Genomic DNA, 18,760 nt, shown 5'->3' on the forward strand with positions numbered 1-18,760 from the left:
GAACCTCCAGGTCCCCACCTCCTTTCAGGAACTTGTTCAAGCCTCTCTTTTAGGTCTCTGTTCAAAGGCCACTCTCCCTGTGAGGCAGTGCTTGAAGGCCCTATTTAAAACTCCAGACCCCTCCTTACCCCAGCACTGCTCTCCTCCATAACACTTCCTATCATCTAGCCCACTATGTTGATTTTCCTTTTAAAAAAATTTATATATTCTGATTTTAATTTATCTGAAAAGCAGAGAGAGGGGGAAATCTTTCACCTACTGGTTCACTCCCTAAATACATGCAACAGCCAGGGCTGAACCAGGCTGAAGCCAAGAGCCTGGAACTCAATCCAGGTCTCCTACACAGGCAGGAGAACATAAGTACTTGAGCATCCTCTGCTACTTCCCAGGAAGTGTGTTATTGGGAAGCTGGAATTGGAAACAGAGCCAGGACTTGAACCAGAAACTCTGATATGGGATGAAGGTGTCCTAAGTAGCATATTAACCACTGTGACAAATGCTAGCTCCAATATTCCTGTATTTTTATTGTCTCTCTAGAACGTAAGCACTATAAGAGCAGAGGGTTTTGAATGCTTTGTTTACTATTGTTGCCAGCACACACTAGACACACAAGAAATATCAGCTGAGTAACTGAATACATTCTCAAGCTCCTTTTCTGGAGGTGGGAGGCAAATGTGACCTACAGCAGAAAAAGAAATATAGAAATCTTTTTGCACTTACTTGGCACAGCGTACCCAGTGTGTGTGTCGGTACAAGGAATATAAGAAGCGCTGGCGATACATGTTCCATACTTTGATGGATTTGTCTTCAGAAGCTGTTGCTAGTAACTGGCCATCAGTTGAAAAATCCACACTTCTGACTGGAGCTGTGTGAGCTTTAAATTCCGATGATTTCCCTCTCCTAGAAATGAACAGTTTAATATTTGTAACTTGCTTAATTATATTTAATACTTAATCAGTGTGCAGACCCTGAACATACTGAATAGTTCAATTCTTTTTCTTTTTCCAAAGAAACCTTTTATTTGAGGAATACACACTTCATGCATCTCGTAAGTACAACTTTAGGAATATAGTGATTCTTCCCACTGTACCCACCCTCCCACCCACAAGTTCAACTCTGTGAAACCTAACAAAGGTCTGAAAAGGCCAAGCTGCACTTCCTTCGTCATCAATCCCATTTCAAAAACTGAGAACTAACCACAAAGAGCCTAGCTGTCTGCACTCCTGAAAGGCATCTGCTGTTTTGTTTTTTTTTTAAACTAGAAATCAGGAAAATATTTTTTAACAAACCTTTACTAGGCATTTTAAGTTCTTATTTTTGTTCTAGAAATGGCAATCTATGAAGAAGTTATAACTTAGAATAAAGTAAGAATGATTTAATCAGTAGCTCCGAAGTACTGTTTTCAGAGTCACACGGGAGCAATCTGGTTGGGAAGAGGAGACGTCCGCTATGTCATCTGCCTGTACACAGGATGTCCCCCCAGCAGCGGACTTTCCTTTTCCACCCAGGGCAGAGAGCCCTGGTGTGCACTGGAGGCCGTGTGCACATCCTGTAGGCCTAATCTTACATTCCCAAGCAAAGCCAAGGATAAATGGTAATCACATACTTCAGTCCTAACACCTGAAAAGTCAGATATATTTTTATCCTGGGCACAGGTGCAATAAAGAGAAAAAAAGAAAAAAAAAATATGAGACATCAAAAGAGAAGAAACAGAAAACATGGCTGGAGCAGGCTATACAGGGCTGCAGTTCCTGAGTGATATCTGGAAATACTATATTGTGTCAGTGTTTCCAGGAGTTCCAAGCACTTTCACATCACACTGTATCTAGGACTTAGCACTTTTTCTGCTTATAAAGTCATATTTATAAGAGTGATACCTTATGGGGAAAATTGCATAGTTTCTTGAAAAAGATCAGACAACAGAATTTAGTCAGACACAACACATTTGATTCAGATGTTCAAGTGTTCACACTTACCTCCCACATACCCATACCTCATCCAATATTTGCTACCTTTGTTGGTCAGAACAATGTCCACCTAGCTCCAGGCCAGAGACCTGGAAGCTACAATCCACCCCTAGACCAACTCCTCTCCTCCCACAGTTAGTAGTCAGCAGACCACATTGCCTGCACTTCCTAAGTATCCTTTGAATCTCCCTCTTCTTTATAGTCCAGCTCTGCCTGCCATAAGGTGGATATATCCTCAATATCCTTCACCTAGATTATTGAGAAAGCCTCTTAACTGGTCTTTCTATTGTAATCTTTTATCCCCTCCAGTCACCTACATTCTGTGCTTATTTCCTTGCTAGAAGTGTATCACCAAACAGATAAAGCCCAGTGTAAACCTGTCACTGGCTCCTTCCAAAGCAAAGCACAGCGCTTCTACTCTTGGGTCAGACACCCTGCTACTGCGCTGAACTTTGTACTCACAACAGTCAAACAGCTCCACAGACACACCTGTGCCTTTTCACTAAGCTTCCTCAGGCTAGGCTGTCTGCCCATCCCCCAGAACCCTGTGACCAAGCTACACAGGCTTAATCGCTGCTGATCGCTATAACTATTTTACTTACTAATCATACAGTGACTTTTTTAAAAAACAGACCACTTTCTCTGCCATTAAATAGTAAGTTTCTTGAGGATGAGAATGATGATTTATTCATTTCTCTAAGACTAACATCTACTACAATGTCAGGTATATAAAAGAGCTCCATATATTTTGCTGAATCCTACTGGGAAGAATCAATAAAAGTTCTTAGATCTGGGGTCTACTGCTGTGGTGCAGTAGGTTAAGCCTCTGCATGTAGTGCGGGCACATCCCATATGGGCACCAGTTTATGTCCTGGCTGCTCCTCATCTGATCTAGCTCCCTGCTTTTGGCCTGGGAAAACAGTGGAAGATGGCCCAAGTGCTTGGGTCCTTGCACCCATGTGGGAGACCCAGAAGAAGCTCCTGGCTCCTGGCCTCAGATTGGCCCAGGTCTGGCCACTGCAGCCCTTTGGAGAATGAACCAGCAGATGGAAAACCTCTCTCTCTGTCTCTCCTTCTCTCTCTGTAATCTGCCTCTCAAATAAAAGTGTATAAATCTTAAAAAAAAAAAAAAAAAGGTTCAGATCCAAGCTTACTGTAACTTCCAGTAGAAGTCAAAGGTAACTTTATCATTAATTTCCATTACCTGATATATATACTACATCAGGAAAATTATATATTTATATAAATAAAAATTAGGAGGCAGTAATCTAGAATCAATCCATGAGATTTCAATGAGAAATGAGGAGTATGGTTTGGCCTGAATTTTGGTAGCAGGCCTGGAGACAACAAAGAAAAAGCCCGGCATCTGCAATGACCAGAAAGCCACCAGACAGGCAGTGTCCTTGAAACCTGCCCTGATCTTCAGTTCCACACCTCATACTCCAGCAGGCTATTCTGCATGCCTTTTCCCAAAAGCCCTCCTCTCCGTTGTAGGCTGGCCTGACCACTGTATCCTGTCTCAACAGGAAGCACATAGGAAAGCAAGATAGGAGTGCCCTGTGTTTGCTGAGCTGCTGCTTAACTGGTTTCTAGTTCCTCATCTTAGCACAAGTTCTTGGCCTCTCACATATTTACTTGCCCTTTCAGCCAAATTTTCTTGACCGCCCACTGTGATGAGTGAGTTCCAGGCTAGATCTGCTTCCATATTTTTCTCACCTATTCTCTCTCAGCCTTCTAGTGACCCCTGTGGTGCTGACCCACAAATAGGGCTGCCAACATTGCTGTCGTCCCTGTACAGGCAAGACATTCCTCTCCACAGGAAGTAGAATCTGTTTATTCCCCTTCTTTTTCAACCTGAGTTGGTGTTGTGACTTATTTGGACTAAAACAATGTGGCAGAAGTGACCCTGTGCAAGTTTCAGGACTAACAATCTTAAAAGGCCTCGCTGCTTCTGCTGTTACTCTCCTGAAACTCAGCTTTCATGCCAAGGAAAGCCCCGCTGCTGGAGAGAGGGCATAAAGAACCAAGGCAGCCATGCCAACAGCCAGCATCAAGTCCACAGGCTGTCAGCTTATTTAGGCTACATAAGTTATCTCAGCCAACACCAACTATCCAAACAATCCACAAAATAGTGGGAAATGACAGTTTTGTACTAAGTTACTAAGCTTGGGGATTGTGGTATGGTGCTAGATAACTGACAACTGACACACTGGCTTTCTTCCCATTTCCCTGACTCACCACTGCCTTGGCTCCACAACATGATTTACAAACAGAAATTAAAGGCATCTACATACTTTTAATCACTATACTTAGATTAGCTATGACAAATTCATGACTCTCTGTGTTTTTAGCTCATCTGTCTTAATACAGTTTATTCATTGAGATTTCTTTGAATTAGTAATAGGAGATTAAGGCTGCACTGTGATAAAGATACCAAAAAAAAAAAAAAAAAAAAAAAAAGAAGAAGAAGAGAAAACATAACATCATAAAAAAAAAGTCCTAAACCCCCAAAGCATTTTGGGACATGTTTCTCCTCCTGGACCCAAAAACTATTCTCTTCTCCCTTGTGATTTCCTCCCTCTTCATGCTTCCCTTCAAGGGTTTTGTTTTGCTTTTTTTAATGACCACTGGGATTTAATTCAGATTTATGAGCAAGGACTTTCCCTGGGGTGGTAGCAGAAAAAAGTGTCCATTGGTAGGGGAATGCCCCATGGGCTTTCTTTCATTTAGGAGTGCCTAGGCTTGGTCAGTCACATTTACAGCAAAGTCAAAGAAAATGCCCAAATTCCTATCCTGTAAATATCCTGCAATGACCAGAAAGCCAGGGGGAAATAACACCATGTGGAATGTGAGATTTTTTTCTAAAAATATTCTAGGAAGAAAAGTAGGAGAGGAAAACAAGATGGGCAGAATACAGATAACTGCTGAACCTTGTTGATGGGACTATGGTGAGAGCTGTGCTGGTTAGTCTATTTTCATGTATGATGCCGGCACTGTAGGTGGCGGCTTTACCTGCTATGCCACAGCACCGGCCCCTATAATTTTTTTTTTAATCATGGTTCAGTTCAATAATTGTTTAAAACTGATGAGCTATCCACTAAGGTTTGAAACTGTCTTACAAAAGTTTTGTTATAACCGGATATGATGCCACACAAACAATGATTTATCTTTTTGTCAGAAATCTACTTTAATGAAACCATTCTGCAGTCCCAAAACGAGTGATAAGAATCAAAGAAAAGTTCTGGCACTGAGGTTTTCAATAGGGAACCAAGGGTCTCTAAAGGCTCCATGAATAGGCATTAGGAGGTTGATAAATCATAAACTTCTGGTAACACATGTAAATATGTATTTTTCTAAGGGAAACAATCTAAAGCTTACATCCGATTTACAAAGATATTGGTAACCTCCACCACCACTGTCAAAACACTTAAGACATGCTGGTGTTGTAGTGTAATGGGCTAAGCTACTGCCTGCAACAGGAGCATCCCATATGGGCCCTGGTTCAAGTTCAGGCTGTTCCACTTCTGATCCAGCTTCCTGCTACTGCACCTGGAAAAGCAGCAGCAGATGTCCCAAGACCTTGGGCCCCCGTACCCATATGTGAGATCCAGATGAAGCCCCTGGCTCCTCCTGGCTCCTGGCTTTGGCCTAGCCCTTTGCGGCCATTTGGGGAGTGAACCAGGGAACAGAAGATCTCTCTATCTCTCCCTCTCTCTCTGTAACTCTGCCTTTCAAATAAAGAAAATAAATCTTTAAAAACAAAACAAAAACACTTAAGACATATCAAGCATAACTCCATGGTTAGGAACAGTTTTCAAAGATAAGACATAATTATGAGTTAAAGACAAGGGGGAAAAATTGCTTAAAGAAGCCTGACTTTCAAAGGGCAGCATAGCTCATAGGGAACCCAGACCAAGCACAGTTTGGGAAGGTATTAGGGAGGAAAGGCACCCCCAGGAAGTACTACAAGAGCAGCCAGGCAAGAGTTTTCCTTCACATTTCTAAACCCCAAGCATATCAGGTGTTTATGTGTTCTGTTGTTTTCTTACTTATCAGGAATCCAGAGTCTAACGGTTCTGTCTCGTGAGGCAGATGCCAACAAGTTTCCATGTGGAGAAAACTGCACGCTGGTTACAACATCCTTGTGACCCACATATCTGAAAGCTCTAGCTTGTGGCTTGAAATTCCATAGCATGAGAAATGTATCCCAAGAAGCAGTAGCTATCAGGAAACAGAAGAATAAAACCACTGTTTGTTAAAATGCAAACACAGGCATGACTCATTACAATGGGCAACATATCTAATAACAAGGTATCCAGGCAATAAAGAGGCTGGTTAAAGGACTGACCAGGTAATAGCAAAAATACGTTTTAAAGATATTCAAAGCTGCATTACTAATAGGTAAATGTCCTATGTAACCACACAGCAGGATTACTGATCCCTGTCTTTAAACAGAGTTCAATTACTATTTACAAGATGAAGGCAGCAAAGTGTAACAGAAATTCAGTTCTGTCTCTAACTATCTGGAAAACTGGACTCAACCTCTATGTTACTCAACCTCTATGTCATCAAGACCGAATGTTTTCCCTGGAAGGGCTAGATGATTTTTTAAAACTCTTTATGTGGAAATAATTTCACACTTACAGAAAAGTTAAAAGAACAGTACAAATAACCCCAACATGCTCTCTAACCAAGTCCGCTTGTTAATATTTAGCCTATCTGCTCTATAATTTGTTCTTGTGCTCACATAATACCATCTCTGAATATGAACACACATGTGCTCACTGACACAAACACACACACAACTTTTTTTCTGAACTATCTGGAAGTCAACTGCATAGTTCATGGCAACATTATTCCAAAATATTTCAGTGTGTTTTTCTGAGCCTATGGATATTCTCCTAGATATCCATACCACAGTTATTATCATCAGGGAATTTTCAACAGATGAAAACAATAATTTAATCCTCCAACTGTATTCCAATTTTGTCAATCCAGTGTTATTGTAATAGTTGGATAAACTGATTTTAAAATGTCACTTTCTGCTCTGTAATTTTATGACATTTGATGATTAATAAAAAAATCATGTGTGTCAGACATTAACTTAAAGTTATTAAGGTTAATAAGGAAAACAAATGCAATCAATGGTATACAGGAATGCCTTGACAAAGAATAAAATGAAAGATAAATCTAATTGTTGCCTAAAAAGTTCATTGTGAAGGTAGCCCCAGGATAGCCCCAACAATAGGAACCAGGTAGGTAGGAATAACTAGACTAATGATAAGTCTAATAATGATTAATGGGCCAGCGCCGGGGCTCATTAGGCTAATCCTCCGCCTTGCGGCGCCGGCACACCGGGTTCCAGTCCCGGTCGGGGCGCCGGATTCTGTCCCGGTTGCCCCTCTTCCAGGACAGCTCTCTGCTGTGGCCAGGGAGTGCAGTGGAGGATGGCCCAAGTACTTGGGCCCTGCACCCCATGGGAGACCAGGAGAAGTACCTGGCTCCTGCCATCGGATCAGCGCGGTGCACTGACCGCGGCGGCCATTGGAGGGTGAACTAACGGCAAAGGAAAACATTTCTCTCTGTCTCTCTCACTGTCCACTCTGTCAAAAAAAAAAAAAAAAAAAGAGGGAAAAGTAGCTAATATTCAAGATGCACATGGTAGAGGTACAGCCTAGGGGACTTGTTAGTATATTAGAAGTGAGTGAGAGAAGGCCAGAGCTACAGTTCTAGTCCTGGTTGGGGTGCCGAATTCTGTCCCACTTGCTCCTCTTCCAGTCGAGCTCTCTGCTGTGGCCTGGGAGTGCAGTGGAGGATGGCCCTGGTCCTTGGGCCCTGCACCCGCATGGGAGACCAGGAGGAAGCACCTGGCTCCTGGCTCCGGATCAGCGCAGCACGCCGGCTGTAGTGGCCATTTGGGGGGTGAACCAACGGAAGGAAGACCTTTCTGTCTTTCTCTCTCACTGTCTACCTCTGCCTGTCCAAAAAAAAAAAAAAAAAAAAAAAAAGTGAGAGAAAGAGAAGCAGCAAAGGCACCACACTGTTGGCCTGGGCACCCAGGTAAATTTTCATAGAGAAGAGGAGGAGGTTTGGAGTGAGGAAGAGGAGATGGAGATGGAATTTCTTCTTTGAGCTAAGCGTGAGGTGCCAATTAGACCTACAAGCATCAAGGAGGGAGATGGAGCAGAGAGAAAGATTCTGACTGTACAGTATGATGGCTGAGAGAACAAGCTGCAGGAGGCAGCACTGTGGCAGAATAGGTTAAACTACCACCTGCGGTGCCAGCATCCCATATGGGTACCAGCTCATGTCCTGGTTGCGCCTCTTCTTATCCAGCTCTCTGGTTGTGGCCTGGGAAAGCAGTGGAAGATGATCCAAGTGCTTGGGCCCCTGCACCCATGTGGAAGAAGCTCTTGGCTTCTGGTTTCAGATCAGCTCAGCTCTGGCTATTGCAGACACCTGAGGAGTGAACCAGCAGAAGGAAGACCTTTCTCTCTGTCTCTCCTTCTCTAACTCTACCTCTCAAATAAATAATTAAAAAAAAAAAAAAAAAAAAAAAAAGAACAAGCTGTAGAATCAGATTCCCTGTGCTCAAATCCAGGCTATCATTTACTTCTCTCTGCCCAGAACACATTCCTTACTCAACCTCTCTGTGCCTGGGATTCTTCATCTGCAAGAACGAGGTATTGAAAATATTAATGAGGCCAGTGCTGTGGCTCACTAGGTTAATCCTCTGCCTGCAGTGCCAGCACCCCGGGTTCTAGTCCCAGTCGGGGCGCCGGATTCTGTCCTGGTTGCTCCTCTTTCAGTCCAGCTCTCTGCTGTGGCCCAGGAAGGCAGTGGAGAATGGCCCAAGTGCTTGGGCCCTGCACCCGCATGGGAGACCAGGAGGAAGCACCTGGCTCCTGGCTTCGGATCGATGCAGCGCACCAGCCACAGCACGCTGGCCGTAGTGGCCACTTGGGGGGTGAACCAACGGAAAAGGAAGACCTTTCTCTCTGTCTCTCTCTCTAACTCTGACTGTCAAAAACAAAAAAGAAAAAGAAAAGAAAAGTATAGAAAAGATAAGATTAATGAAATAACTTGTAAATCATGCTTGCTACACAAAAATCCAAATGTAGCATGTGGTCATGGTATTCTTACTATAAGCAGTAACTAGAGAAAGAATTAATGTCACCCAAATTGGATGAGATTACTTAGTAAGTGAGTAAGTAAGAGGGTGCAAGTACTTACCTTTCAGATATGAAAGAGCAAAGTCATAAATAGAGAGGCTGAGAGTTAAGGAAACTATGGTGTCCAGAAAGACAAGAAGTATGGGTGCCAAGCTCCATCAAACACGTTTTAGAGACTCAGTAGGATCAGGCCTGCTTGGAACCCACTACATAACATGCTACCTAATGTAAACGTTAGACCTTTGCAGAAAAATTAAGAATTTCATGATAGTGATGGCAAAGCATTTAAGCTAAGGGTGGGGCTTTGTACAGCTGCACAGGTGGTATGTCTATGAAGCTGGCACAGAGCCTGAGGAGCAATGTTGGCTTGGCAATAAGAATTGTTTCAGTCAAGTGGTGGGATCAAAGCTGGAATGGCCTTGGTTAAGGAGAAAGGGAAGGGAGGCAGTGAAGAGAATAAATACAAGTACAGGGGCCGACGCTGTGGCCCAGCGGGTTAAAGCCCTGGCCTACAGTGTCGGCATCCCACATGGGCACCAGTTCTAGTTCAAGCTGTTCCTCTTCTGATCCAGCTCTCTGCTATGGCCTGAGATAGCAGTGGAAGAGGGTCCAACTCCTTGGACCCCTGTACCCACATGGAAGACCTGGAGGAGGCTCCTGGCTCCTGGCTTTGGATCGGCGCAGCTTCGGCCGTTGCGGCCAACTGGGGAGTGAACCAGTGGATGGAAGACTTCTCTATCTGTCTCTGCCTCTCTCTGTAACTCTGTCTTTCAAATCAATACAATAAATATTAAAAAAAAATACAAGTACATAAAATTCATTCATTAACTCATTTAAAGGTCCTTAATAGTCAATTTAAGGTCCTTAATAGTCAATATCATAAAGGCCAGAAAAATCATACTGAACTCATACGATCATGGTGCAACTGTATGTGTTTGTGTGTGTGTGTAGGTGGGTGATAAGAATGTGAAACTCTCTGTCTCTCTCTCTCTCTCACTGTCTAACTCTGCCTAATTAAAAAAAAAAAAAAAAAAAAGAATGTGAAACTCAATCTCAAGGGTGACACAGGACTTAAGCATCACAGATTTTGTCAACAGAAGAAAAGGACATCCTAAACAGAGTAGACATCTCAGGTTTTTCTCCACCTCCTCCTCATAATGCCTCGAACTGTGCATTGAACAAAATGCAGGCTCAAAAAGCTATAAATTTCGAGTTGATGGCCATGTACTCACATTAAAGCAATATACACGATACACCTGCATGAAGCCTGCTCAGAAGTAACTGAGAGAGCAGGAAGAAGAGATGGTTTAAAGACAGGGTCAGCCTAGCCCGGGGCGAGGTGGCACTGCAGAAGCCTACAAATTATGAGACAGCAGAAGCAGAAATGCCAAGGTGGCTCAGAGTACACTCTATTTTCCTCTAGATTTCAGGAAAAAAGGACTAATAATGTATAAAAATTCCATGAATGTGTTCTTATTAAAAACTGCAAAAGCCAACACTGAGTTTCCTCTTTAACTTTCTTTCGTAGGAAAGAATTATCTCGCCAAACCCTAATACCATTATAATAAAAGTTATTTGGTTACTGATGTCAATATTGTACTGTGTCAAATTAGAGTTTGCTTTCATGTATTTCCATTGAACCACACCCAATATAAACATTACACATCACTTAAAATGTCAGAGTTTGTATCATTCATTATCCCATTGGTCTATTCTGGGATAGAAAGTCAAAAGGAGGAAGTTAAGAGAAAAGGTTAACTGGTAAATGTACCAATTAAAAAAAAAAAAACTTATAGTCTATAACAATAATCCATTGTTTTAAGAATCCTTGTTAGGACATAAGAGAGAACAAAGTCTACACTTTGTGAAGGTGACCCACAAAGAACATACTAACGAAAAACGTGTTTTCTCCCAAAAACATCCAAAGGGCTGGAAGTTTTTGTGTCACCTTAAGGAGCAATAATTTCTTGAGTGAAACCAAGCTCCCTCACTCACTGTTTTAACCCACATCAACTGCAGTGACTTAGAAGTTTGCTGTGTCAAGAATTCTAATGTCTGAAATCAAACAGTACTGATTCCAGTTTTTGTGTTTCTTATTCATTTCTCTTACTCATATTTCCAATTGGTAATGTACACACCTGATACAGAATTCCAATTTTACAAGAGGGTATTGAGTGCAATCTCCTCCTGTCCTTGGCCATGTGGATCCCCTTCCTAGAGACAAGCAGTATCCCCATTTTCTTAGGAATCCTCTTGTGTACCTAGAGAAATGTGTCTGTCTATTCTCATTTATTTTTTTAAAGATTTATTTATTTATTTGAAAGTCAGAGTTACACAGAGAGAGGAGAGGCAGAGAGAGAGAAAGAGAGGTCTTCCATCTGATGGTTCACTCCCCTAATTGGCCACAAAGGCCGGAGCTGCGCCAATCTGAAGCCAGGAGCCAGGAGCTTCTTCCCAGTCTCCCATGTGGGTGCAGGGGCCCAACGACTTGGGCCATCTTCTCCTGCTATCCCGGGCCATTGCAGAGAGCAGGACAGGAAGTGGAGCAGCTGGGTCTTGAACCAGAGCCCATTAGGGATCCCAGCGCTTCAGGCCAGGGCGTTAACCCACAGCCACATTCTCATTTATTTTCATACAAATGATGCATCCACCTACCCTTCTGCATTTTGCTTCTCTATCCTCCCCTCCCTCAGCCCACGTAGTATAATAAAATACTGGAGGGGCCGGCATTGTGGCGTAGCAGGTAAAGCCACTGCCTGAGGTGCCAGCACCCCATAAAATATGCCAGTTTGAGCCTTGGCTGCTCCACTTCTGATCCAGCTCTCGGCTATGGCCTGGGAAAGCAGCAGAAGATGGCCCAAGTCCTTGGGCACCTGCATGCACATGGGAGACCTGGAAGAAGCTCCTGATTCCTAGCTTTGGATCAGCCCAGCTCTGGCTGTTGCAGCCATTTGGGGAGTGAACCAGCAGATGGAAGATCATGGTATCTCTCTTTCTGCCTCTGCCTCTAAAATAAAATAAATATATCTTTATTTACATATTTATTTTTGACAGGCAGAGTTAGTAAGAGAGAGAGAGAGAGACAGAGAGAAAGGTCTTCCTTTTCCGCTGGTTCACCCCCCAAATGGCCACTACAGCCAGTGTGCTGTGGCCTGTGTGCTGTGCCGATCCGAAGCCAGGAGCCAGGTGCTTCCTCCTGGTCTCCCATGCGGGTGCAGGGCCCAAGCACTTGGGTTATCCTCCATTGCCTTCCTGGGCCACAGCAGAGAGCTGGACTGGAAGAGGAGCAACTGGGACAGAATCCGGTGCCCCAACCGGGACTAGAACCTGGGGTGTTGGCACCACAGGCGGAGGATTAGCCAAGAGAGCCACGGCACCAGCCAAATAAATCTTTAAAAAAAAATTTATCGGAGATCAGGTTTTGTTACTACATTGACCTTATTCTTTTTTTTCCTCCTTTATTTTTGGTAAAGTTTAATTTGATAATTAGAAGCTTACAGAGAAACTACATAAGGTAGTTATCAGAAACTAGCACCTGTATTGCATTAATTGCAGCATGTCTGGTCTCTTGTAACTAGGTAATATTCCTAGGTTGTCTTTTGTCTCTTTGGACCTTCATACTCTTGAAGACTGCAGGTCTGTTATTTTGATACCATATTCCTTAATTTTTTTCTGATATCTCCTTGTGATTCAATTCAATATATACATTACTGAAAGGATTATGTTGTAGTTTTATTAGCACATCATATTAGAGTATACAAGATGTCTCTTTGTCCTAATATTGGTGATATTATCCTTGATCACTTAGTTTACATGATATCCACCATGTAAAGTTAGTATTTTTTCCTTTGTAATTAATAAAATATCTTGAAGAGACGGAGCAATACTTTAAAATTATTCAAATATCCTTTTCCTCATCTGTTACATGCTAATTTTAGCATCCTTTATGTTATTTACTCATTCAGCTATTTATATTACTGTGGAGTAACAGACTGTTTCATTTAATGGGTTACAATCCATAACTGTCTTTCATTTTGACTCAAACTGTTTCAGATTTGGTTAGTGACAGCCCCTTAAAGTCCACCTTCCAATACATGTCCTTTTGACACGTCTATTATTCTTTGAGCATTCCCTTACTTTCTAGGATTGCAAGATATTTTAAGGTTGTACTTTCCCTGCCTGTGCCTAAGAACTGGCCTTTTTTCCTTCAAGAAGCTCTGATTTGGTACCAGTAGAGAATGGTATTTGGAAACCAAGATCTGGGCACTACCTTTTCTCAATGGTGTGTTGGTAAAGATCTAACAAGTAAGAAATAAACAAATCTCAGTGGACAGAACTAAGGAATGAGCTATTCAAAGCCATATATATATGTGTATATACAGACATAGACACTAAAAGCCACAAGTTCTAATGTAACACTACAGAATACATTTCTTTTTTAAAAAAAAAATTTATTTATTTGAAAGACAGAGTTACAGAGAGAGGTAGAGACAGAGAGAGGTCTTCCATCCGCTGGCCCACTCCCCAGATGGACACAATGGCTGGAGCTGCGCTGATCTGAGGGCAGCAGCTAGGAGTTTCTTCCAGGTCTCCCACACGGGCGCAGGGGCCCAAGGTATTGGGCCATATTCCACTGCTTTCCCAGGCCATAGCAGATAGCTGAATTGGAAGAGGAGCAGCCAGGACTAGAACCAGTGCCCATATGGGATGCCAAAACTACAGGCCAGGGCTTTAACCTGCTTGCAAAACAGCGCCAGCCCCTCCTTTTTTTTTCCCCCAAGATTTATTTATTCATTTGAAAATCAGAAAAACAGAGATAAATGGAGAGATAGAGACAGAGGGGAGAGTGATGACCTATCTACTGGTTCACTCCCCAAATAGATTCAACAGGGAGGTTTGGACCAGGCTAAAGCCAAGAGCCAGAACTCCACTCCGATCTCCTACATGGGTGACAGGACCCAAGTTCTTGGGCCATCATCTGCTGCATTCCCAGGAGCATTAGCAGGAAGCTGAATCAGAAGTGGAATAGGCAGGACTCAAATCGGCACTCTGATATGCCAGCATTGAAAGAGGCCGCTTAACCCACTGTGCCATTAACACCTACCCATGAAGTACACTCTTGTCTTCCATATTTGTAACTCCTTCTCCCACTGTAAGAAACCCTGCTCTCTCATTAAGCTCAATATGCTTCTATTCAAACCTGGAATGGACCATCAGTAGTTTCAGAATCACTGATACCACTGCAAAAAAGCAATCCCACAAACTAGAGTTCAGGATTCTGTTTTGTTCTGGGAGACAATTAAATGTATCAGTGGTTCCTTCTTGGTCTTGTCATACTTGATCTTAATCTGTTAGGGCGGGTCTACTTGAGATTTGAACTTAGTTCTAGGGCATGCCCTTTATTTCAGGTGCAGGACTCACTCCTAAGGTATGATCCTTCTGGTGTCTTAACAGTCTGGACGTACTCAGAGAGATTTCTCCTCTTTGCCACACCTAGAGATCTAGTGACAGGCACCCCTGCATGGTCACTCTTATCATCATTCTTAGTCCACCATGAAAGAGATCCCCCCAGAGTCTCACAGATTCCCACTAAGCACATGTGCTATTTGGCCCTCAGCCAAAGAACATCTGAGGACTCCAACCACAAACTCCATCTCTGTCAGTCATAGCCCAGGGCTCTGAGGTCAGTCTCCTCAGCTCAGCCAGGCTCTCGCCCTGTGTAGGATCTACCAGTCCGCTGTGCAGCACTAAAAGCACCCCTAACCCCGAGAATTAAAGCCAAGGTCATCATGGGGCTCATTTTCTGTTTCCCTTCTTGCAAGGAACAGTTCTGCACTCCTTGTAGCTCAAAGCATGAAAACAGTTGCTACTTATGTTTTAGAGTTGTTTTCTGCTACCAATTACTCTGTCATCACTGGAGGCAGAAATCTGCCTTACTCTTTTTAAAAGCTGTATAGAATTTTATTGTATAGTTATTCCTTAATTTGGTTAACCAGTCTACCTTATTTAAATTGTGCACACTCTTGTGCTTTTACAAATGATATGGAAATGTACCTGCATCATTTTTGGCAGATGTAAATATATCAGTGTGATAAATTCCTGGAAGAACCATTGCAGGGCTGGATAAAAGAGTATATATCTTAGAACCTGCTAACTAGGTCTATGTTCACAATACAGTATTTTAGATAACTATAACCAGCCTTTTCATTCCAAACTCAAGAGAATCCTAATAGTGCAAATTACCTTCATATAAAAATTCTTGAATTTTTCAATTATTTCAGAAATTCTTCTATGTGTTTTCTACCTTCATTATATCTTACTAAAAAAAAAAATCCAATACTGTGGTTAATCTTGGCTTTCTGGTTTGACACCATGATTTAGTACTTTCCACAGCATTTCCAGGTTCATGCTGGATTTCTGGAGCACAAAAGAAACACTGGCCTGCCTTCTTCAGAGAAAAACAAACAAGAAAATCTTCCAAAGCAATCTATGAGGAGTGCTGTATAATAATCCCCAGACATCCACATCTATAAACCTAGATGCACAATAAAAAGAGAGTATTTTAATCTGAACTAGAAAAACTCCAATACTTTAAGAGTGTTAGAATTAGTTTGTCCTATCCAAGTACTGAACAGTAATATAACGTATGACATTACTAACTTCAAATTTCTCGGCCCTGCATGAGGGAATAATTAAGTATGTTTTCTTTCCAGATGATACTAAGTAATTATCTTGCTAGTCTAAGAAAAGTCTAAAGGAACTGTAAATCCTTTAAAAACTCATCTTTGTTCATGAAAATCTAGAGAAATTTAATATAATTTTTCAAATACTACATGCCTTTGATGTCTGGCAATAACAACACAAACATTTATGGACTCATGATTATGATTTCACAAGCATTCTAATTAATCCTCAAAATAGCGTAGGTAAATATCATTTTTATTTTGTAGATGAGGAAATGAGGCTTAGTGCAGTTAAGCAACTTGACAAGGTCATATAGATGGAAAACCATCTATGTAGATAGAACCCAGTTCTATCAGACTCAGTAGCCCAGACTTCCAACCAATAAGCCCATGTTTCTTAAAGCACAGGGGATTTAAAGATTATCTCTATTAGAATTATGTGTGCCTTAGTGGGATACACAGCAGAGTCATAGAATGGCAGATGTCCTAAACAGCACTCTGGCCTCAGAATCAGCCCTTAAGGCATTTGGAACTGGCTGAAGAGCCCATGAGAGTATTTTAGGCATGGAAAGCCAAGACACCCTGGGGGTGGGGGGGTGGGAACCTGAAAGATCTCTGTGGGTGAGATCCCAGTAGATAGAACGGGTCATCAAAGAAGGAGGTACCTTTCTCTGAAGGGAGGAGAGAACTTCCACTTTGACCATGACCTTGTCTAAATAAGATCGGAGTTGGCGAACTCAGAAGGCTTCCATAGCCTTGGCAACTCATGACAAGAGCCTAGGGTGAGTACTGACACCATTAACAAGAGTGTCAATTGCTAAATCAACAACAGGAGTCACTGTGCACTTACTCCCCATGTAGGATCTCTGTCCTTAATGTGTTGTACTATGTGAATTAATGCCATAACTAGTACTTAAACAGTACTTTACACTTTATGTTTCTGTGTGGGTGCAAACTGTTGAAATCTTTACTTAGTATATACTAAATTGATCTTCTGTATATAAAGATAATTGAAAATAAATCTTGATGTGAATGGAATAGGAGAGGGAGTGGAAGATGGGAGGGATGCAGGTGGGAGGGAAGTTATGGGGTGAAAAAGCCACTGTAATCCAAAAGCTGTACTTTGGAAATTTATATTTATTAAATAAAAGTTAAAAAAAAAAGAATTATATGGGCCTTGTTAAACATGCATATTTCTGGTCAATTATACATTGTTTGGCATGAGACCCAGGATCATGAATTTTTGACAAGGTTTTCAATTCAGATACACATTGAAATTCAAGAAATACTGCAGTCTCCGTGTATTCTAAATTACTTTACTACTTGGGAGTGATTTTGTAAGCTAAGCAAGACATACTCAAAAAAGCTACTACATGGGTTTTCATCAAGAACCACAATAGACAAAGAACTTTCAGCAAACTTATTATGGAATCAGACTCCAAACCAGGCTCAACTGCCTGGCTCAACTGCCAACTGGTATACAGTTTGGGGCAAGTTACTGAACTTTCAGTTTTTGCATCTATAAAAAGGTATGATAACAATTCACAGGCTACACTTTTCTTCCTTCTCATCACCTCCCAACTCCATCCTGTGATACCAAGAACTCACACTTCAGGGGCCAGCACTGTGGTGTAGAGGGTTAAACCACCACTTGAAATGCCAGCACTCCTATGAGCATTGGGTCGAGTCCTGGCTGCTCCACTTCATTCCTGCTCCCTACTAATACAGCTGGGAAAGCAGCGAAAGACAGTCCAAGTGCTTGGGCCCCTGACACCCACATGGGAGACCCAAATGAAGTTCCCGACTTTGACCTGGCCTAACCTCTGCTGTTATGGATATTTGGCAACTGAACCGGCAGATGGAAGATCTGTCTCTCTCTGTGTAACTCTGCCTTTCAAATAAAAAGAACACACGCCTCTACAGACCCCGTCAAAGAGATCCACAGTGTCTCACATTCAGTTTCCTACAGTCACGATCAAAGTAGTTTAAGCCTTAAGCCTCTGTGGCCATCCATCATTCTGCAAACTGTCACAGCTCTGGATATGCCCCCTACCCACCACTAGCTGACCACTCTTGCCCTTCCCAAAGCTACCAGAGAATACCCACTAGATGACATCCACATCCTCCTTTCAAAGTCCCTCCTCCTCATCTACTTAAACCTCGGCTCTGCTGGGGAAATCAAGCTTCTCGAGCCCTTTCAAGCAGCGCTCATTTTCTGTCTGGCTTCACCTACTTCAGTGCAGTCTCCCTCTATGTTCTATTCCTATTACCATCATTACTTCTTTCAACAGATCTGTGACCCCAACAGCACGTGAGACATTGAGGGGAATAAAGGAAGGAGGGGGGTCCTAAGAAACAACATCTCTACATGAGGCACTTAATTCAAGTGCAGATGCATGGAAATATATCCTAAGTGAGGCAAATGCATCATTTTAAATTGTGCCTCAGACAAGAAACAGAAAGCAGAAAGTCATAAGGAGAATGCTGTGTGGGGGTGGCATACTTAACTTAGAGTGATCAGTGGCATTTTAAGTGGAGGTGTGAAGGACAAGGAGGCAGCCAAGCAAGGACTGAGGTGGTGAGGAACACTTCAGGCCTGCGGAGAGGGACAGGGCCTAGATTTGCCTGGAAAAATTCCAATCATTCTGCCTTTTTTTTTTTTTTTTTTTGACAGGCAGAGTGGACAGTGAGAGTGAGAGAGAGAGAGAGAGAGAGAGAGAGAAAGGTCTTCCTTTGCCGTTGGTTCACCCTCCAATGGCCGCCGCGGCCAGCGCACCGCGCTGATCCGGTGGCAGGAGCCAGGATCCAGGTGCTTTTCCTGGTCTCCCATGGGGTGCAGGGCCCAAGCACCTGGGCCATCCTCCACTGCACTCCCTGGACACAGCAGAGAGCTGGCCTGGAAGAGGGGCAACCGGGACAGAATTCGGTGCCCCGACCG

At 42.6% G+C, this 18,760-nt stretch overlaps 1 protein-coding gene across 5 annotated transcripts in view; it reads right to left on the minus strand.

The window, feature by feature from the left end:
• Positions 1-18,760, minus strand: part of POC1B (POC1 centriolar protein B) — a 114,071-nt gene that overhangs the window by 84,628 nt on the left and 10,683 nt on the right. For 3 of the 5 annotated variants that reach the window (XM_008256874.4, XM_089307566.1, XM_002711380.6), the window contains 2 exons: positions 6,017-6,188; positions 721-900 (listed from right to left, as the gene is read on the minus strand). In XM_008256874.4, the coding sequence (XP_008255096.1) occupies positions 721-900; positions 6,017-6,188 (352 nt within the window). The remainder of the gene's footprint in view (positions 1-720; positions 901-6,016; positions 6,189-18,760) is intronic. The other 2 variants (XM_070052685.2, XM_070052686.2) reach the window with 1 other exon arrangement.

This window comes from Oryctolagus cuniculus, chromosome 11 (assembly GCF_051225735.1).
Source record: "Oryctolagus cuniculus isolate XC-2025 breed Fujian yellow rabbit chromosome 11, ASM5122573v1, whole genome shotgun sequence".
NCBI classification, from domain to species: domain Eukaryota; kingdom Metazoa; phylum Chordata; class Mammalia; order Lagomorpha; family Leporidae; genus Oryctolagus; species Oryctolagus cuniculus.